This window comes from Sesamum indicum, linkage group LG8, assembly GCF_026168435.1.
Source record: "Sesamum indicum cultivar Baizhima isolate 11 linkage group LG8, ASM2616843v1, whole genome shotgun sequence".
NCBI classification, from domain to species: domain Eukaryota; kingdom Viridiplantae; phylum Streptophyta; class Magnoliopsida; order Lamiales; family Pedaliaceae; genus Sesamum; species Sesamum indicum.
The window spans coordinates 29,786,081-29,808,338 of NC_142664.1; the positions used below are offsets into that span (position 1 = coordinate 29,786,081).

A 22,258-nucleotide genomic window follows, 5' to 3' on the forward strand; every position below is an offset into this window, starting at 1 on the left:
TTCAAAATAATAATTATAACCCACCCCCACCTGCTTTGCCCCCTCCGCCCGTCCTCTTCCCCTGCCACCCCCACCCAATCCCGACCTCCTCCCCCCTCTCCTTTCCACCCCCACCAGCCCGTCTGGGCGACATGCGTTGCCCAGAAGTGGAGGGAGACAGTCGTCGCTCTCGCTGCATTGGGAGATGACCGTCGCCTAGGGGTGAGGAGGGTCCGGCCGCGCCCTCTTCTTTACCAGCGGTTTCGCCGCGTGTGTTTTTTTAATATATAAATTAATTTAATTAATATAATATTTTGTTATATAAAAATTAAATAATTATTATATAAAATAATATTTTATTATTATAAATATATATATATTTATATATATATGTATATACTATTTTATATATTAGATGTGAAAGAAGGGCAAAAATGTTAAGAAAAAGGTACTTTCATAGTCAATTCGCAGTTAAAGCGAGTGTTGCTCAATTTCTGTACGGAGGAGTTTTTTTTAATTTTATTTTATATCACAGGTGGAGTTTCTAGATATTTCCAAAGATTTTCTGATCAAACTCATAAATGTAGAGCATACATGAAAATACGTTGCTCTTCATTTTAAGTTTTCATTAACTTGATCGTTGAAAATGATGTCCACGTACAAAGAATCCCACAAAAATCCTAACTTTACCTACTTTATGGTGATTCTCTCGAAAATCAATTGACATTTAAAATGAATCATCGATTTGATCCAATTCATATATACATCTCTAGTGAAGCGGATATCGACCGGGATCACTTTGAATAACTACTTTAAACATGTAATTATGACGTTAATCGATAACGTTGGAGTTTTGATTTGTTGATGAAAATGACAACTATTGTTGTCAAATTTGAATCCTAAGCAAAAAGCGAACAAGTCAGTCGACATGAGAATATGCATATTGTTACCATGGACTATGAAACATTAATAATACTACACGAAAGCAATTAGCCCAATAATCATTTAAGTGTTTAAGGTACAAAAGATAATGATAAGACAATATATATATATATATATATATATATGTATGCATCATCTCTCCTGTAATCTTATCCATAATCCATCTCAGCAAAGGAAATTGGATACCAAATTTGTTTGCATTATGTATGAGCTGGACAGCTTTCCATTCATAATCAAAGATAATGTCATCATACCAATAATTAATCACTAATTCCCTACCAAAATCATCATTACTGACAATTAACTGCAATCTTACAGACAGGTGCATCACCGAATTCATCATGAAAATCGAAAACATTAGGAGGATCTTCTACTGTTTAAAAGTCGGCGGCTCGTTTGATGTAAATTCGTATTAATTACATCTTGTATTACATATATATGTATATAAACTATTCATATATACACACATATAATGTCTTGTCAATATTTTAGTGTTTGAATTATCATCTGCGATATGTAATATCAATTTCTTTGGAAAATTAAACATTATTGTAAGTAAACAGCTGAGATATGATTGAGGTTCATGAACATACTAGGATTAAGTCGAAAAGTATGAATGAATAAACAAGGCAAGGCTGACAGGAAAAAAGAAGCATTAATTAGAATGCTTTTCAGGCAATTGATCGATGATGAATGCAAGTGTTTGGAGAAAAACAGCAAAGGTGGCCGGCAATGGTAAAGCTGGCTGTCTTATGTCCGGTCAGTGGCTTAAAGTAGGGGACAGCCTTCGAAATTCGCATACAGGAATTTTGTAGAATAAATCAGCAAACTAACGGATTTTCTAAGAATAAATGCTATTTTTTTTATAATTAATTACACTATAAGTATATTGCACTTGACATATAATCAGTCCAAATCAAATTATATTTTTCTTTGTATTAGAATTTCTTCTAATCTTTTATGTACAATATGATACAAATTTTCAAATTTTCATAGAAAGCGAAAACAAAAACGATCAAAAAATTCTAATTATATAATTAAATAGAGAAAAGTTAATAATAGTTCATCATAAAACATGATTAATTAATAATATATATCATTAATTATGCAATCAATTACTATAATATTTTTGCAGATGAATTTTCTGGTCATGAAATTTGTTGTTACATACGGAAATTTGTGTATTAATTGCGGCCACATGCGATTTGTAATAATATATATCTGTCAAGATCTAATACATCTGAACAATCATACTTTAATAAATATATATATACATAGGCTATTTTTTTTAATATTCAGTTCGTCATTTTTTTAATTTTCCTAAATTATAAAATAAGAAAAATGGTGAGTAGTGTATATGAAATAATGGTGGTGATGGTGGGAGGGAACTGATGGTCAAATCCTAAATAACGCTAACATAGAATATTATTATTATTAATTTAATAATAAAATTATATGTATTAAATAAGTCCTTTTCAACTTATTGTAAGTATTAAAATTATTTTTTTGAAGCCCTTCAAATTGCAATTATTATTTTTTTCCATTTTATACTTTACTTTGAAATATTCACGACTTCCACTGGATTGATGATCTTATATAAGAATAGAAACCCTAAGGTATTAATTAGTATTACATAAAATATTGTGTAGACCAAATATAAATAAAATTTCACATGCAATGTCGAGCGCATGGTGTGCACACACGTGTCCCTACGCGTGGCTGTATCTCTACATCTCTATTTTGTACCCACATAACACAACTGCTGCTTTGATTTTCATTTCCTTAAAATGTACAAAATGAAACCACACTGCAACAACAAATAAATTAACCAATGATTTCGTCATTTCATTACTTCGTATTTTAATGTTTATATGATAAACATTAGATTAGTTGCCTAATACAGACGAAAAACTCCCCCATTTTCCGGAGTCTAAGAAAGATTAATTCGTTAGCATCATTACATTGACACAAACAAACCATGAAATTAGAAAAAACAACTCTCCTCAACTATCCCAGAATGTCGTCATTTACTTGAACCAATAGAACCTAAACAAGTTCAATTCATTGAACAAGCCCGAAAATGTCACATCCTTTTCACAGGTTAACTGAACCATACAACACCTAACTTTCAGACCTTCGATTTCTAATTTACACACCTAATCACAATTACAAACCAAAAAAAGTAAAATTAAACCAAAGTTCCTTAAAAAGGAACCCCCCAAAAAAAAGAAAAAAACACTAAGGAATCTTTCACGGCATTGACTTCTCTTGGTCGGTCATAATTCTTGACTTATTTTATCTACCCTTTTACCGACGTCGTTCGGGCGTCCATTGCGGTAATGATGGGCTAAAATGAGACGACACTACTCGTGAGTCGAGAAGTTCCATAATCGGCGTAAAACTAACACATCTCGGCACCTTGTACTGATTAATCGATGCGCCCCTTGAGATTGCATAGTCCATTAGTTCCTCGAATGTGCCGTTTCGAACAACTCGGATTTCCAACGGCCCGATTGAGTTGTCTGCGACTCTACATTGGCGGTAGACCGAGTTGAGGGACTCCTCCATGGCTAGACAACATTGTTCTAGCACCTGGTCACTAGGCGAGTTACCCGAGTCTTTACCTAGCAACTCCCAATATATAACGTAGTGGCCTGGAATCGTCTTTGTATCAGCGTAGCTCGTGTACTCGACCACGCTTGTGTTGAACTCGCGTAAGAGACGTGAGGCATTCTCCACTGCAGCTTGTAGCTCAGCCTCATCGGTTTTGTCTGAGTCGATGCTCAGCAGCACGTTTTTTCGTCTGACAAATTGGAATTGTGGAGCCGAATTATGGAAGCCCGTGACTCGGAGGATGTCGCCAACTCGGTAGCGGCAGAGACCGGCATAGGTTGTGATGACGAGTTCGTATTCCTTGCCAATTTCGACGTCTGCAAGGTCAACGAGTCCTGGGGGCGAGTCACGGGTTGACCCGGTTGAGTTGGGTTCGTGGGGCAAGAACTCGAAATATGCCATGTTTGGCATGATGGTGTAGGAAACCTCGGAGGGCTTGCACATGGGATTGAGATTGAGCCCGAAATAACATTCGGATGAGGCGTACATGGTGCAGGCTTTTGGGAGCCCCCCGCTGTAGTAATCAAGGGTTGGGATGTATTGTGCCATTGCACCAGTAACAATCACGTCCAGGTATTTCGTGTTGGGCCAGATTCTGGTAATAATTCGCTCCCAGTTGTCCTTGGAGCATTCCTTGGCAATGAAATCAGCCAATTCTGGGTCGGGCCTGACGACCCGGGTCATGCACTCACGGATTGATTGGTCGGTCACCTTTGGGTTGAGCGACCCGGTTCGGATGTCTTCTGCGAGTTGCTGCCAGTTCAGCTGGAGAAACCGTATGGCCCGCAGGAGGCCGGAGGCGAACACCGCTCCAACCCGGAGGACTTGTTTGCGTTCATAAAGGCCGCACAGCATCTGAGTGTACATGCTCTGGAAGGAGTCGGGGCAAAGAATGGCTTCATTAGGACTTGTGTAGACGTTGTAGGGGTCGTAGGGTCGGGTCTTGAAGTGGTCGCTTTTGTAGTAGCTAGTGAGGACGGGTCGGGCCAGGAGCCCACCCGGAGTCTGGGTCTCGGACTTGATAAACAAGAAGTAAAGCCCTTTGCCTTTGTCCAGTCCCTTCACGTATCTGTTCCACATAGAGACATGCACTCGTCAGAAACGAAATTAACTTTCACTAAATCTTATACCAAAAAAAAGGAAATATATTGTCCATGTAATAATACTCACAGGTTCATTACAGGCATGAGAAGACTGTAAAGAAGCTGACGACGATCCAATTCTTCTTTGATAGTGGGCATGAGTTTTCTCTCACCAGCTGAAGTCCCAGAGCTGTTCAAATAAGAAAAAAAAGAATGTTACTATTTCTACGTCAAATTTTGTAATATATTTTCATAATGAGTTAAAAATAAAATAGATTAGTTTATATGTATTGCTTTGAATCAATTACCTGGTGAGGAATTCGGAGACGGGGTGAGCAGATAAAATGGGAGAACGGTCGCCATTAGCTATTCTTTGGATCAACGGCTGGAGATCTTCGTAGGTAACCATAGGGATTTTTGATTTGAAAGTCTCGCGATCCGTGGCGCCGTTGAGGTTGTAACGCTGAAGGTATTCGGTCTGCGCATTTCGGGACAGGATTTGGGACAAGACATTTTCTTGAACTGAGTCTGCATTTCGGGTCATCTCCTCTATAAACTGAAGCGCCTTTGCGTCTTTCTCGCACGCCGGAGGGCCCAATGGAGAAGACAAAATCGAATCAACCGCCATTACAGTATATAAATATTTTAGAGAGAGAGAGAGAGAGGAGAGATTATGTATAAGTTTAGAGAGAGAAAGGGAGAGGAGAGAGAGAATGTGTTTGTTTGAGGGAGGGAGAGAAATGAGTAGATGACCAGAAGAATTTTGGGGAAGAAACTGATGAGGAGTTGGGGGAAGGGGAAGCGATATTTATAGGGGGGGGAACAGAGGTGCCACGTCATCTGCCACGGCACGGAGGGGGACCCAGAGTCCAAAAACGTGCGTTTGTAAGAAGAAAGTCAGACGCGGAGGGGGCAGAAAGGTAAAAGCACAGGAAGAGGGGCAACCCCGTAAATATGTCGTGCAGTGTGAGGAGGGACAAGGTGGGTCCCTGACACATCGGCTTGGTTCCTCAAAGGGGTGCCTGTGGTCCCCCGTGGGCCCATGTCAGCGGTCACAGGCTGTGGCTTGGCGCTTGGACTGTGGCGTACGTCAGCCAACCAAGCTGCCCTTTTCCGGTAAACTTGTTGGTCCACGACAGCGATGGGCGGCCGGCGGGCTCGGCAAGTCCCACTGTTTCAGACAGCCTATGTGACATAGAAACCTAAAACCACTACGTAATGCAGCATACGCATGTTTGTGTATCCTGTATCCATACATATACATTAATTCGTTAATATATGTAGCAGTTTATACATGATATGAAAACTATATAATATCCACTTTCATAATTATATATTAACTAACTGTCTATTGAATAAAAATCCTAATAATTCTTGTCACTTGGTATAAAAAAAACGAGTTAATTGCCTGTCTTCTGCTACGCATTTTGCATTCGTTGAAACGAGGAATATGTATATATTACAGAGATTTGAACAAACACCACCAAGTTCAAGAAAACATGGATGATCCATCGATAAAGTTGGTCGTTGATATGCAGGGGTAAATATAATTAATTTAATTTCCATATATAAAATAATAATTAGTAGTTATATATGTATAATTAAATGAGTAATGAAGGAAGAATGGTAGAGTAGTTGGGAATGGGAATTGGAATTAAATGAAGAGAGTAGTTTTGTGGTGTTTCCAGATCCATGCAAATTAGTAGTAAAATATAATTGGTATTGGTATTCACGTGGCTGGTGATTTCCAGCACAGTTCCTGGAATTTGTGTTGAGCTTTCACTCAAATCTCAGGAGTAGATTGTTGCTGGAATAATGATGTACATAGTTGTGCGCGGGCGGGATGGAGCCCTGCCCCTGTCTCACTCCCCTTTTCTTTATTTTCCTGTTTCCTCATCATCGGCATTTGTGCAACATATATATATATTCATTTTATTTTCTAGTGCCCTTCCACTTTTATTTGAAAACTGAATTTTGACGACCATGGAATTATTGTGATGGGCCGAAACCAATATAAATTCATCAATAGAGAACAACACATCTTCAATATAGGATTTCAAGTGAAAATTAATTTATCCAAGTAAAACAAGTCTAAAATGTGGTAAATTTCGTATTATCTTAAAAATTCATCATTTTCATCTCAAAATAGCCTAACATCTTACCAATAATCTGATAAAACATCATGTCAAAATGATAATTATAGAAAATATGAACATTACTAAAATCACGAGGAGTTGGAAAATCAAATTTTTAAAGGTTTAATACAAATGAGCAAGTTATTCTCTTATAAAAAAATAATAACAATTTACATTCCTCATGTATTTTTTAAAATAAAGTGATTTACTATTTTTTTTTTACTTCCATGTCTAAGGAGGTAAATTGCTTTATTTTGAAAAATATAGAGAGATAAATTGATGTATTTTTAAGAACATATGGAGACAAATTGCTAATTTTTTTTTTCATAAGAGTAATTTGTTCATTTACAATATTATAAAGGGATTGCTTGCATTTTTTCTCAAAATTTTAAAGCATTATTACGATGCTTACTTAAGTAGTATATTTACATTCGAATTGAACTGATTATTACTCGTTCTATACCGTCAAATATCTTTTTAATTTATTTAATATTCAACAAATTTTTGGACATGAATATTGAGGTCTCGATTTAGTAATTATGGTATGAAATGAGCTCGTACGTAAAAAGTACCAGTCCGAGTACGGCGTGTGCATGTTTGTTGTAGATTGAGCAAGATTATTTCACTTGGTTCCCTAAATTAAATTAATTATATATATAAACGATGCATAATTAAAATAATTAATGTGTGTACCAAAAATATTATATATTGACAACTTCCACGAAGTGAAAATCTATGCCAACTCACACGAACCAAATTGCTCCTGATTGAATCTTTAGAATTTTGATATATTACAATTTATACCAAATATTATTTATTTTCCATTCTTTCTTAAAAAATAATAATAAAAGACAACTTGTACGTACTCTCTGCAAAAGTAGACAGTTTAGATAATTCAAACTACCCTTTTTTAAGATTCTATACTATATTAATATTTAATTCATCGAAAATTTTGTCTTTTCCTTAAAAAAAAGGGGGGGTATATATATGTTTATATAAAAATATTAATTATTAAAATTAAGATTTAAATTTTTAACAGCTTTAATTATTGGACTTGAGACGTCATTGGGTGTGCATAAGATTGAAAAATGGGTAATTATTGTATTTTTAATTTTGTGTAATTATATGAAAGCTAATATTTAAAAGAATGGTCTCAACTGCCCAACAAGTCTAATTGAGTAATTAAGACAGGGCTAATTATATTAATAACTGAATTATGGACGTGATTAATATATTAATAACCGCCCCAATAATGCGACCGACTAATCAAACATAATAAAAATTACAACATGTAACTGTACTTAGCATAATAATAATCTTTGATTTAACCAAGAAATTGATATACCTGTTATTGCGGTCGCCTCTTTAAATGCACATGATTGTTAAATTTAGATATGACCTGACAGATAAGTCGCGAGCCTACTCATTTCATCAATTTCCTGGTCAAAATGCGACTAGCTTCATGTGGGAGGCAGGATATTATTTTATTTTATTAGTTAATATATTCATAATATTTTATTTGAATACTGATAATTATATTCAAATTGTTTCTTTATTTTGCTTCAAAGTGTCTCTCAGACTTATGATCACTGACTTTTTTTTCTTTTTTCTTTTACATATAAAATGATAATTAGTATAAAGACTTTGTGATAATACTCTATAACTCAAATCGAATATTTACATTCAAGAGGTTGTGAGTTGAAATCTTATGTATGTAGGGTATTTTGTTTAATAGGTTGTTTTTTATTTTATTTTGAATTTGTTAGTTGATTTTTACAAATATTAATATATTACGTATTGAATATTATAATAATAAACTGTGGGTTGAGCCATCCTTGACCTTCTGAGAGCGTTATGAGTGTGGGATACCCTGGGTCTCCCGAAGGGTACCATGGGTCTTCCATTTTTTTTTTTTTTTTTTTTGGGTTACTTGGGTCAGCTTATTTTTATACACATCACAAATATTATGAGTTCGAATCTTATTGTCACCTATTAATAAAATGAAATATTTCACAAACGGGGGGTGGGGGGTGGGTAGGTGTTACGATAGTTATTCATATATTCTCCTTTCTAATAATTTAATTTTTTAGATGATGTGGTATATTTTATGACAGAATTTGACGTAAGGAAGCATGTTAAAATAGATATTAATATTAATTTTTAAATAAGATGGTTATTTAATATACATTGACAAATGCAAAAACAACACAACCAATTGAAACCCGCAACATAAAATTTGCACAAGTCACTCAACCTTATTGTACTAAATAAATAATATATTTATTTCATTAACAGAAAAAGGCATTTGTCATAATATTAATTAATCATTAGGTGAAAATATATGAGTGTTGGAGGAGTAGCATCAGCCATGATAACGTGGCTGTATATGATTTTGCATTTGAATTTCAGGGGACTACGTTATGTATGAATGGAAAACACATGTTATAATCCTGTTTTTACCTAAAAAAAAGAAAACCAAAACGTGTAACTAAATGCAAATTGTGGTATGCTTTTCTATGCTGCTACATATGACATTTTTCCTGTGTAGTTTCACACTGGACACGAATGCCAACAAAATTCACGTGCAATTTGTGCTATTAATAAAACTCTTAACTTGTTCCTTCCTGCAAAAATTGAAGTGCCGTACAAAATTAATGTGCTGAAAATATAATATACTATTAGATTATATGTTAATTTTCGAGTCATTAATTATCATGGGAAATAATTCAATTTTTTTGTTTATTTAATACAGTTGTTAGGAAATTAGTTGGCAAATTGTGAAATATGTGTGTAGAAAAAAAAAATTAAATAATAAATACAAATATTTACATAGTTTAAAAATTACTCGTATAGAAGGCGAAGGATCATACCAAAGGAACCTCACCAACTCTCAGTTTCTCCCAAAATTTCAAAGTAAACCCTACCCTTCTTGCTGGGAGTATGTGTTTTCAACTTATAGATAATCAATATGTAGTTAAATTCAAAGTGAAAAAAGTTGGGACAACGTATCCCATCATGCACGCAAACACTTTCTTGTTCTTACTAAACGCTCCACTTTGCGGAACATTTGAAGTCTTCTACATATGTAGTTCTTAACCAGTCAAATGTAAATATCTGCTAAACGATTTGTATTTTTCCACAGTTACCTAATTACTTTTTCCTTGGGTTAGGTTTGTATTGACAAATGTTTGCATGGAAGGTTGACCATACCATAGCTACATCACCTACAATATTCAGCAATTTAGATGAACCCATACGTGTGTAATATTTCTCATTCTGTCTGGACTACTGGATGCCCAAAAATAGTCGGCAAATTAGCTGTAAGCGACTTGAATTTTAAAGCGTGCAGATTCTTGCCGACTTGTAGGTCTGGGAACCTCGTAACTGTACTTAATTATTAGGAGGCATTTAATTTTAAAGTAAATTACAACCAACTGTTTTTAGATTTTACATAATTATCAATGTCTTATCGCTGTTTAACAATACCTCATGATTTTGACGAACATTCAACAATTAACCAAATATGTTAATTTCGGTTCGATTAATTCACAACAATTAATGTCATGGACTATAAATGATAATTTTATTTATTTTTTGAAAATTTTTTACTTTTTAGGGAGTAAGTGGATAATTTTTTTAAGAATTTTCCATCTATGTCATCCATTTTGTTTATATATAATTTTTCAATTTAAAAATAAAAGAAAGAAAAAAAATACAATAAAGACAATTTTATAATTATATTTTTTTTCCTCTCAATTCACTACTCCAATTTTCTCTCCCATATTCTCCATATTTTTGACTTTCATAATTTTAATAATCCTATTATATTTAATTTTTTTCTCTCTCACATTCTTCATATTTATTTTTCTTACAAACTTCTATATTTTTAATAAAAAGATAATTATAATTTTTTTTCCTTCTTACTTCACCCCACATTTTTTTTACACATACTTTTTTTATTTTTATCACCTCACTATATTTTGTGTCTTTTTATAATTTTTTTTTCTCTTCATTCCACGCTATAATTTTTATATGCTCGTGGGAATCACGTGTAACAACAATTAGTATATATAGGAAGAAAACGGAAAAAGAAGAGGCAAGAAGGGGACATGCATGCATGTTAAGGGTTTCTTTCTAATCGGGTGCTGAATCATATGTTAGCTGAACATTCTTAAATGAACCAAACCGACACTTGCGAGATCACATTCCTATATAAATACATTCACATGGTTTCATTGTCCATGTTTAAACATTATAAACCTTGTCCTCCCATGTTCCTCTTTTGTGAGCCCGAAACCAAGCATTCAAATACTTCAAGACTAGAAATAAGATTGCAGCTAACCCTAACCGTTCTTTCTCCCCTTTTATTCCTATTTAGTAGTTGTAATAATTGTGCTGGAATATGGAGTTCATGCTAGGCTGTAATGAATTTACATTTCATTTTTTCGTGCCAACGAGGTCTAAATATTCAGTCGGATAAAATTGAGATCCTGTAACTATAAAGTTATGAGTTTAAATTTCAATAACGTGTTGATATGTATTTATTTACTTTAATAACAATTGTTGGGTGAGATTATAATTAATCTATATTGCATTTTATGCTGTGTATATTTAAAATGGCTGACATTTTAAGAAGAATAGTAACAGGACTGGCAATTAAATACCCCTATTCATTAATTTTGTTCAATTTCAGGACTAATATTACCGAATTTCTCAAATTCAACGGAAGATGCTGACATGGACGAAATAAGAGCTTTTAAAATTGGAATTTTGGTAACTATATAAGTTTTTTTTTTTTTAAATTCCTTCCACACCGTAAGCTAATAACGCGGAAAAAAAATTAAAAGTTACACAAAAATAATATTACGAATAGTTAATTAATTGTCCGTAGGTAACTTATGTACTAAAATGCTACTCTCTAATATATTAGGACATATGAAATCAAGAAATCACAATACACAACAAGAAATGGTCAATAATTTCACTTGTGCCCTTATGGCACATAGGGAAAGGTCTTTTTCGTCTTTGAGAAAAATACCAATTCCGACCGACAATTAGGTAACTATTCCACTTCCCATAATCTAACACATACGACTGCTCTCGACTCTCAAGATGTGACAACATAGACAAAAGCAAAAAACATAAAAAAAGAAAAAGAAAAAAGGGTGGTCTATCCAATTTCAAAAGAAACTGCACTTTTTCCCCATCTTTCTATTGATTAGTTCCATCAAAATTAAAGGGGCGAAAAACAAATAAATAAATGGGCCTCAGAATAATTTGGTTTGCTGAAGTATAGAGTCGTACGGTACTGGGAAATGCGACAAACGTGGAGCTATACATGGAATGGACGAAAGTCGACGGAAACTTCAACATAGACTTGTCTCACGTTTTCATATAAGCTTTAATCATTTTTGTTTTTATTTTTTAAATTTTCTAAAATGCCTAGTCAAGAGTCTATATAAGCCACACGACTTTATGGCACGTGAAAGATTTAAGTGGCAGTGATAATTGGATCCATCCACCCAACCGCGGTCTAGGAAACATCCTTTGCAATTTGTCTTGTATTTTGTTCACGAGTCACTAAAGATTGAGGAAATACAATCAAATAATCTTAAATAATAGATTTGTTCTTAAAAAATAAGAAAAGCTCTAAATATTCTGATGATTTACATATATTTGAGTAGGTAGGTTGGTTTTTGACTCAATAATTCTGATTATCAATCATGATCTCAAACTCATTTGATGGCTATTTAAATCCACATGTGACGCCATACTATTTACTAAAATTGAACATTCTTAAATACTGATTGATACACTTTAAAAGGTATGTCATTTACTATTATCATGCGACTTCTATAACCTTGACACCAGTACTAACTTAAGTATTTGATGGTTTTAGTTGGGGGCTACCCTAACAAACCTAACATTTTCTGTGCAGGCCAACCATTATTAATCGAGCTTGAAATACTCATCTAGACCCATACTCCAGATCATCGCCATATCGTAATCAAATGATTGTAGATCGTAGAGGATCTCGACCATAATCAACTGCAATCAACAATATGCTACCTACATACAATTTTATTTAATTTTCACATAAATTTTTATGATTTTTTTTTCTTAATTAGTTAAAGATTTCATACAGGACGCACCGAATATGCAAAAAGACATGGAATAAAAGATCCATTCCAAGAGTAGAGTACTCAGAACAACTACTAAACCAAATTAAGCAGCCATTACCAGGAAAAACATGAAACGGAATCAAAGTGAAAATTCTACACACGGACACAAGAACAAACAAAAGAAAAGATAAAAGCGGTTTTAGGTAGGTGGAGCACGTTGTTTTGCCCCGAATAATTTCCACGCTTTTTACGGTCAAATCTCGACGGTAACTCAGATTATTTTCCCTGGGTCTGAAACATATGGCCAGCAGTCAGGGGGACATTTGACGCCCAAAAGAATAACTTCTTTTTAACTTTGTTGGCATGAAACTTCACTCTCACTCTCTCTTTGTCTCTTCTTTTTCGTTTCTCTCTGATATTTCCCTTTCACCATTTTTAGTTTCTTCATGGAACCATCCATGTTTCTACAACGGTTCAGACCATTTGGTCTTTATGAGGAATGCATGAACCATTCTATTATTCATCACATTTACAATTGTTGTTCTTCTTTTCTGTTTGTAGGGTTTGTTGGCATGGGATGAAAGACAGACCAAAAAGTTTAATTAGGTTGTCAGTGTATTCCTTTTCATAATTCTAACTCCAAAATCCAAGATTTTTTACCTCATTTATGTTGTATGGTTAAAGTCGTTTCAAGTGTCGTTGGACGGACAAATATGTACATATTCTTAATGAAACGATTCCTGAAATTAAAACAGACAAATACTTTGAAATTTGATCTAATTTACGGTTTGTGGGGGGTGAAAGTAATTGGACAGATACATTGCATTTGCCCCGGCTGTCATATCGTCTCCATTTTGAGTTTGTGTTTGGGTACTTTTGTAGCTTTTGTAATGTGTGTCTGGACATCCTCTGTTTCATTAAGGATAAGGAATTGATATGTGGGCATGAGACCGTCCATTGCCAAGGCTGTCATTAAGATTATAATCTTCATATTATTCTTATTAAGTTCACGCTCTAAGTTACAATCAAAATCTAATTATTTTCTTTTTTATTAAGATAAACATAATTATGTGATCACTGTTATTAAGAGACAGTCGCATCACACTTCTTTATGCCGAAATGGATATAAAAGTATATTACAAAGTCCTTAAGTCTATTTAAGTCAATTCCGTTCGTGCACACATATAGACATGATAATATATAATCATTTTTCTTGTAGCGATTAATATTTAAGTCAGCTTATAGTTGAATAAAACTCATACTTCTACCGAGACTGAAATACAGAATTTCATTGTTATTGATTATTCAATCTGCGCCTCATAGCATGTCCAAATTCATCGATTTTATAACTACACATCAATTCTTGACTGTTATCCTAAATTATAATTCTGCATTATTTTTCATTTATATATTATATAATGCTAACAATAATATATAATTTGGGCTGTGTTCAAACTTTAATTCCAATAAGTTGTGCTCCAATTAGATTTGGATTTCATTGACTGGGCAATCGGGTCAGATCCAGCCCATTGAAACTAAAATGGTCCGTTTAGGTGGTCCAACTACCAAAATATATTCCTATGGGTTTGGACCCAGTGGCCCATTATGAAATGGGCCCACAACTAAAATGGATCCGAATTGTATGGACATTGGAGCCCAATTATTGGGGTTCAATCAATCGATGAAAGCCATTACGCGATGGACTCTGGAATCATCGATGGGTTCCCAATTTGGCTGCGCAGCACGAGCGCACAATAGCGGTTGCGGAAAGCAAAAATAGCCGCTCATCTGTGTGTTCGGGTGCAGTGAGCGAGGGAACCTCCCGTGCTTGTTAGAGGATTAAAGCGCGCGCACACACAACACACACACTCTAATTTGAGAGGCGGTTTCACATTTTCTATGCGGTGAGAAGAATCTTCGGGTAAGCAAATCTCCTCAGCCATTAACTTTACTTTTTCCTCTTCTTTCCCGTTTCCTTTGTTTTCGGCTCAATTTTTTTTATCGGACATATGAGTAGATTGGAAGAAATCCCTAGCTTCTTGTAGTCTTCTTCTGTACTTGATCTGATATCGCTGGTGAGTGTTGTGCTAAACCAGGTTTTTGTGTATGGTTGTTTCTGCAGGCATGCCTTGCTTTTTCTTAAGTAGCTTTAGGTATTAAAATTGAAATGAATTTTTGGAGTTCCTTTTTCTTTTTGAATTTTAGAAAGTTGGCAACTTAGAAGTTGCATGAAAGTGTAAGTGTGTTTTTGATTGTGCTGTTTTGTTTTGCTTTTGTGCTGAGTTGCAGGCGACGTATTTCCCCGGAGTGCATTGCTGGGGTTTGGTTGTTTGTTTGAACTTTTGGTGGGGTTGGATGGTAGAGTTCACTCAACTACTTCCTTAATTTTGTCTGGAACTTGGAGTTTTAATATTTTAAATGCAGAGACGGTGATTAGGCTCAGCAATTGCAAGTGGAAAGGTACAGGTGCAGGAGAAGCGTAGGAAAAACTTAGTTGGAGTGGTGTTTGTTGTCAATTAGGGGGATAAAAGTGCGAGAAGTTTGTTAGTGCGAATGGGACTAATAAAAATTGGGACTCAAGACCCTGAGTCTAACATGATAGAACCATTGGAAACTTCTGAAAATCTGGCTCAAGATCCAAAGTCTGGTCCTCTAACACCAGCCAACTATAAAATGGATAGTGAGACATTGGTTACTGAGACAATGGAGAAAAAAGAGGTTACTGGATCTCAAAATTTTCGAAAGAATATAGGTTCAGTAGAAGAAATCTCAGACCAGATTAAGGAAACTGGACCAAATCCTGAAGATATTTCTCAGAATCTAGATGCAGAGAAAGAAGAACCACCATTAGAAAGTGCGAAAACATTATCGGTTGCTCAAAACCTGGAGGTAATATCCCAAAATGGGCTGACAAATCTTGAGAATATGTGTATATCTCCTGAAGCAGCTTCTGCAAATCATGGTTGTGGAAAATTAGAAACAGTGCATATAGATGAGACTAAAAATTCTGGTCAGTTGGGTACTGAAGACAGAGGGTGTTCTGTACAATCAAGAAAGAGGAAAGCTGGCTTGAAAAGTCCAGTAACTAGTTCATGGGTTTTGCGTTCAAAATCACAAGAGAAACCTAAGGCTCCTGAGCCTAATGAGAATGTGAAAGAAGACAGTGCTAATGGAGAAAAGAAAAAGAGGGGAAGAAAAAAGAAGCCAATGCAGAAAACTACTGTAAATGAGTTCTCAAGAACAAAGACCCATCTTAGATATTTATTGCACCGAATAAAGTATGAGCAAAGCTTAATTGATGCTTACTCTGCTGAAGGCTGGAAAGGACAAAGGTTTGTGTGATTTTCTATATCTTTGATGTCGGTGTATTTCATTTTCTTGTTAAAAAAGTCATTTATAATGTGGTATTACTGTTGCAAAATGTGGCCATTGGAAACTGGATTGGATTCAGGATTATACACCATAAGTAGCATTGCAGGTTGAGTTTCCTGGATTTCCTAGTTAAATGGAACTTTTTGATTGAGAAATTTGTACCAGAGGAATATTTTGTGAAAATTGACAGTAAAATTAAATGTAAACAAAATGGAAATAACAAAGGAAAAAATTTAGAAAACCTGGAATGGATGTCAATGAAATTATTTATGACTTCAAGTTCTCAGAATGCTGAAATTAGTGATCAGGATGAAAAGTTATACGAATGTAGAATTGATACAACCATATTGGAGGCACATGGATTCATCAAATTCTGACAACTCTGTTAAGAGTGGCCATGATAGATTTCTGGCCTTAATTACTTTATCTACTTTAAGAGAGCTTAAAAATGCTGCCTTATCACTTCTGTCATTTGAGGGAGCAAATGTTTTTTTATAATCAAATTGTTTCAGCTAACATGTTCAATCAACTATCCCAATTTAAATGCATTTGCTTTTTTTCCCACCTCCATATGGCAGTTTCTGATGTTCCTTTCTCAAGTTTTGATTTTATACTGTTCAGCTGATGGATATCTCAGGGATATAGCATTTAAATGACTACACCGCTACAAGCATGCAATTCATGCAAAAAAGCTGCAACTATACTGTCCTTAGGTTTTCTCGAACTACCTTTTATTCTTCTTCTTTCGGGATGCATGAAAATTTCCCTGACCATCACTATGACTAAAGGTTTAAGGATCTTGTTCCGTGCACCTCTGTCTCGGTGGTTGGAGGTTTAATGAATAATCTAAGCTGGTGGTGTTACCATTTTCTTTCTGGCATGGCCTAATATGTTCATGAACTTTTAAGTGCAATGAGCAGCGTCAATCGATGGTATATGTGCTGAATATAATAGCTAGGCACACTGGACAAGACATATGAATAAATTTAGAATTAATTACTCAGTATTTGAGGGACTATTTGCATATACAGGCCATATTATTTGCTCTTCAATCTTTTGTCCGGCTTAAGCATGGTTTGTCTAAAGTCAATATGTCTAAGTACTCATATTTTGCAGCTTGGATAAATTAAAGCCAGAGAAGGAGCTCCAGAGAGCAAAATCTCATATTTTACGTTACAAGTTGAAGATAAGAGCTTTAATTCAGCGCCTTGATATGTCACTTGCTGTCGGAAAGCTTCCAGAATCTCTATTTGATTCACATGGAGAGATCGACAGCGAAGATGTACGGACAGCAGTGTGATTTGAGCTGTATATTTGTCTTTCTCTATATTACTTTCACTAAACTGAGAATATCCTCCAAAATGCAAGTAGCCATCTGGGCCTAATTAAGTCTTGTGGATCATCTGCATGCACTAGTTCTTGCGCATTAATGCTGCAAATCCATCTATTTGATTGAGCATTCTCTCGAAAATGGCACTTAAGTTAGCATTTGCACTAGGTCTTTACAATGTATGTATTCTTATACAGGGAGGCTCAAGCTTTGGGTGAACCCCGTGTTGGGAGTTAAAGTAATAAAATGAAGCAAACAATTTATAAAAGGACTTCTCTTTCAGTGATCATTGTTTTTGTCTTATGTTCCACCCCATAGTTTTGGAAAAAAATTATCTAGCTTTTCGTATTATTAATGCTCCACTGTAACTGACCTCCAGGGCACCCCAAACTTAAACACACATGAGCAGAATTAATAAATAAATACATAGTAAAAAGTTATTACTGCCGAGAACTTTAGGTTTGGGCTTTCATATATCACCTCCAGTGTCCAAATGTTTTTAGTTCCTTTGAATCTTTTCATCATCGCTTCCTGAGGGCGATGATGTTTCTGATGTTCTTGCTGGAAGATTGTTGTCCATGTTTGTTCTCAACCGCTTTTTCTTGGGAATTAATTGATTTTCAAAGTTTCGTTGGTTTCTCTATGTAGCAACTTTGGAGGTGAAACATTCCTGGTTTGCTAAGAAGTATCCTGTAGGCAATTCCCTCAGTCTGAAATTTGCGTGCCAGCCCTCAAGTTCTGAGACTTGCCTCACATGAATTTGTGTTCTTTTGTTTTGCCTTCTGGAATACTACCCCTTGAATGCAATATTTCGTCCATCATAATCTGATGTGTTTACCTCTGTACTGTAAAAATTGGCATTTAAACATTGGCAATTTTTATCTTTTTGCAGATTTTCTGTGCAAAGTGTGGCTCTAAGGATCTGCCACTTGATAATGATATCATTCTCTGTGATGGTGCTTGCGAACGTGGATTTCACCAGTTTTGCTTAGAACCACCTCTTTTGAAAGAAGACAGTAATCCATCCTATTCAGTTTATTGCTTTCGTTCTTTTATCAAGCTCATATTTTGTTGTTGGGTTTTTTACCCCACTTTTCCGCGGGTTTTATACAGTTCCTCCTGGTGATGAAGGCTGGATTTGTCCTGGATGTGATTGTAAAATTGATTGCATTGACATGCTTAAAGATTTTCAGGGAACAAAAATTTCTCACACCGACAGTTGGGAGGTCTGTTCCGAACTGCCAAATATTCTTTCTTTAGGTGATGAAATTAGCTGCTCATTTGCCTCCTATCTGATGTACAGAAGATATTTCCTGAGGCTGCAGCAGCAGCATCTGGAAAGACACTGGATAATGGTTCTGGGTCTTCATCAGATGATTCCGATGATGATGATTATGATCCAGATAAGCCCGATGCAGTTGAGAAGGTTGAAGGGGATGAATCAAGTTCTGATGAATCTAATTACTTTTCTGCATCTGATGATTTGGCGGCTTCTCTTAATAATGAAAAGTATCTGGGCCTTCCTTCTGATGATTCAGAAGATGATGATTTTGATCCCTCTGCTCTCGATCCAGATAAGCAGGCGGAGCAGGAGAGTTCAAGTTCTGATTTTACATCTGATTCAGAGGACCTCGGTGCGCTACTTGACGACACTGAAGCTGGTGAAGATCTTGGGCACATTTCGCCATCATCATATCAGAATCAGTCCTCAACAGGCTCTAAAGAAGAAAATGTTAAAGTGGGTGGGACTAAGAGGCAATCTCTGAAAGATGAGCTGTCTTACCTTTTGGAGACCTCCGGCGAACCAGTATCCGGCAGAAGACATGTAGAACGATGGGACTATAAAAGCCTGCATGATGTGAGTTTCTTCCTTCCCTCTCTATGATTTACATGACAGTGGCACAGATACAATATTTAATAGTCACACCTTAAAATGGACTATAATAAGAGTTCCATGTTGGAGGTTGCTTGTTACAGTCTTACTGGAAATTTATGGTGATCGTTAATGTTTGTGGCGCAACTTCCATCTAATCCATTTGTCTTCTCTAGTTAGTGTTTATCCCACTTGACATATTTTGGTAATCTATATGGAGTTATCCAGTTATGTTATTTTGATGTTAAATTTAGGAGTTGACTCACTGCTATGCACAATTTAGAAGTGGTAAGAGTTTGGCATCTGATGGCTTTCTTTTCCTGTGATTCACATGCTTTTTCTGAAGCTGAATGTTTAAATGATATTCAAAATAGGGTATGGTATATCTGCAGCTAGTACGTCAATAGGACTTTGGTTAGATGGAAAACTAACAAATTCATCTCAAGATGATCCATGATCGGCATAAGACATGATTTGTAAGTGAAGCCCATCAGAAAATTGATGTGAAAACCTAATCTTTTATGTGGAAGAAAGTTCAGCATGCATTATATCATCCTAGACCTTTTCAGACCTAGGTAATTGTAGAACTTCAATATTTCTTTTGTATCTTTCTCATCATTCCAAACACATGAAATTTTCTTGTACGCTTGGGTGGTGGTGGGTGTCTAGTGCTTGTGAGTGCCTTCAGATGGTATACTGTTTTGTCTAATTAAAGCTAAAAGGCAAAGATGATAAGAGTGAAATTATCCATGTGCTTAGAAGTACCTCAAGTAAGTATCCAACTTTACTGTCTGCTAGTTTATATCGGAAACTGGATATAATGCCAGTGCTATAGCAATTAAATGGTCATATAATTTTCAGAATTTCAATGTAGAAGTAGTAATGTCATTTAGTATCAAGAATGGTCTTTCCATAAGTTGGATTTGGTCGTTTCTCAGTTTTGGCTTTTATTCAATGATCCTGATATTGAATATCTTGTACATCCATTTTGTTTGCTTGTCATCTCTGCTTTCTTTACTCATTTCCCTGGGTACCTTTGTGAAAAATGATGTTTATCTGTCAAAAGGAAACGTATGGAAATTCATCTTCTGACTCAAGTGACGAGGATTTTGTTGATACTACTGCTCCAAAGAGGAGGAGGATTGATCGGGAGAAAACTGAGGTGACATCCCCTAATAAAACTCCAATTACAGAGAATAACATGAAAGCCAAGGATGAAAATCAGAAAGAAAGCAAGCATTTGCGGGAAAGAACCAGGAAAAACATTGGAGACACAATTGAGTCATCATCCAAAGTTGGTTCTGCTAGTACGGGTACTAAAAGATCAGCCAATAAACGACTTGGAGAAGCTATAACACAGGTCCTAATTGCATCTGAAACAGTCTTAGCTTTATAGTTTTGATGAATACTTCTGTAACTTCCTTGAAATTTATATTGTTTCAAACAGTTATTTCTAGTGCTGATACGTATATGGTAGATGCATATCTTGGATAACAATATGGAAAATTCTGCAGTATTTGTGATAGCTGCAACAATTAACATCCTCAAAGCACTACGCGTTAGATATTTGCCCTTTTGGAATTTCTGCTGGAGTTTTTTGTTGATGGATCTGTCTTGGTGCAGAGACTCTATGCATCCTTCAATGAGAATCAGTACCCTGAACGAGCTGTCAAAGAGAATTTGGCGAAAGAACTAGGTCTCAAAATCCAGCAGGTCTGCGCATGTATATTTGACTTGTGTAGTATTCTAATCTGCTTCTGTTAGTATTCTGCTATTTATCTGTTTATTAAATTTGAGTGTGAGTAGGTTTCTAAATGGTTCGAAAATGCTCGTTGGAGCTTTCAACATAGATCACGAGTGGGATCAAATTCAGATGAGAAGCCACCTGAGCCTCAACCAACTATTAGCACAGACAATCACTCTTCCAATCAGAACATGGAACTCCAAGAATCCAGTGCACTCCGAGCTCGGGAGCATATCACTGAAGCAAAACTGGACAACTTGGCAACAAATAGCTGTAAAGAAAATTCTGGGACACGGGACACCAGAAAGAGGAGAGCTAAGATAGATCAAGCACCGGATGACATTCATGTTGATGATAAAACTCAGGAGCAGAAAATGCTAGTTGATATGCGATCTCCTCAACCTTGTAGTAGCAAAAGACAGACAAGAAGCAGCAACTCTGTTGCATGATCATATACCTCGACATTCTTCAAAAGTACCTGGGTTCTATGGAACTGACTGACAGGTTTTCCCAGTAACTGATCACATATCCCCTTGCCATTGGGCGACCTTCCCTTTCCTGATAAGTCACTTTGTGCCCCTCATACTCATTGCTCAAGATATTTGTTGGTTTCTTCACCTTGAATCTGCAGCTTCGCCTGCTGCTCGGTGAAGATCTCCGAGCAGTATGGATCTGAAATCATGAGACAAATATCCAGCTTATCCTGGACATTCAGTTTGGGCAATCTTGGGAATTACCTCGAGTTCTTGTTCTCTCCCAAAGGGGGTCCATACATAGGAGTGCTGGAATTTTTGGCTCGCCCACCAAGTGCCTGTTTTGCCTAGTGCTTCAGTCGAGCCTAAAATTCTTGGAGTTCGGAGCTACAATAATGCTGGCGAGAGCTCCCAGCGTGGGATGAATTTGTATGTCAAGCTTGTCTATTACATGATCTGATGACATTGCTTTTTATAAAAAATGTACTCTTATTCAAATTTTGAGGACAGAGACAATTGCTATCGTTATACCTGTTGCTGTTTTTAAGTTAAGAGGCTTGGCTTCAATGCATTTGTTTATCAAGTGTTGTTCC

At 35.7% G+C, this 22,258-nt stretch overlaps 2 protein-coding genes across 5 annotated transcripts; one reads left to right on the forward strand and one right to left on the reverse strand.

Moving 5' to 3' along the window:
- Window positions 1–2,963: 2,963 nt before the first annotated feature.
- On the reverse strand, window positions 2,964–5,392 carry GH3.1 (Auxin-responsive GH3 family protein). The gene is made up of 3 exons (XM_011089884.3): window positions 4,925–5,392; window positions 4,705–4,806; window positions 2,964–4,603 (listed from the first exon to the last, which is right to left on the reverse strand). The coding sequence occupies exons 1-3, from the start codon at window positions 5,242–5,244 to the stop codon at window positions 3,229–3,231; spliced, it is 1,797 nt and encodes a 598-aa protein (XP_011088186.1). The 5' UTR covers window positions 5,245–5,392; the 3' UTR covers window positions 2,964–3,228.
- A 9,177-nt stretch (window positions 5,393–14,569) lies between these two features.
- HAT3.1 (Homeodomain-like protein with RING/FYVE/PHD-type zinc finger domain-containing protein) lies at window positions 14,570–22,217 on the forward strand. Of its 4 annotated transcripts, XR_848435.3 has the most exons (10): window positions 14,571–14,794; window positions 15,163–16,205; window positions 17,362–17,527; window positions 18,468–18,591; window positions 18,689–18,801; window positions 18,879–19,433; window positions 20,515–20,808; window positions 21,072–21,161; window positions 21,255–21,696; window positions 21,824–22,217. XR_848435.3 is itself a non-coding variant. In XM_011089888.3 (9 exons), exons 2-9 carry the CDS (start codon window positions 15,427–15,429, stop codon window positions 21,323–21,325), a joined length of 2,148 nt encoding a protein of 715 aa, XP_011088190.1. In that variant the 5' UTR covers window positions 14,570–14,794; window positions 15,163–15,426; the 3' UTR covers window positions 21,326–21,460. The 4 variants fall into 4 exon arrangements, 3 of the variants coding, with proteins under 3 accessions (XP_011088190.1, XP_011088187.1, XP_011088188.1); XM_011089888.3 differs by lacking the exon at window positions 21,824–22,217 and having other exon boundaries at window positions 14,570–14,794; window positions 21,299–21,460; XM_011089885.3 differs by having other exon boundaries at window positions 21,255–22,217.
- The last annotated feature ends 41 nt before the right edge of the window (window positions 22,218–22,258 follow it).

Coding starts and splice junctions, on each gene's coding strand:
- GH3.1 (XM_011089884.3), bottom strand. CDS start 5,244: ATGGCGGTTGATTCGATTTTGTCTTCTCCATTGGGCCCTCCGGCGTGC. Junction 4,807..4,924: donor GTCTCCGAATTCCTCACCAG/GTAATTGATTCA, acceptor TTATTTGAACAG/CTCTGGGACTTCAGCTGGTG. Junction 4,604..4,704: donor CTCATGCCTGTAATGAACCT/GTGAGTATTATT, acceptor TATGTGGAACAG/ATACGTGAAGGGACTGGACA.
- HAT3.1 (XM_011089885.3), top strand. CDS start 15,427: ATGGGACTAATAAAAATTGGGACTCAAGACCCTGAGTCTAACATGATA. Junction 16,206..17,361: donor GAAGGCTGGAAAGGACAAAG/GTTTGTGTGATT, acceptor CATATTTTGCAG/CTTGGATAAATTAAAGCCAG. Junction 17,528..18,467: donor GAGAGATCGACAGCGAAGAT/GTACGGACAGCA, acceptor ATCTTTTTGCAG/ATTTTCTGTGCAAAGTGTGG.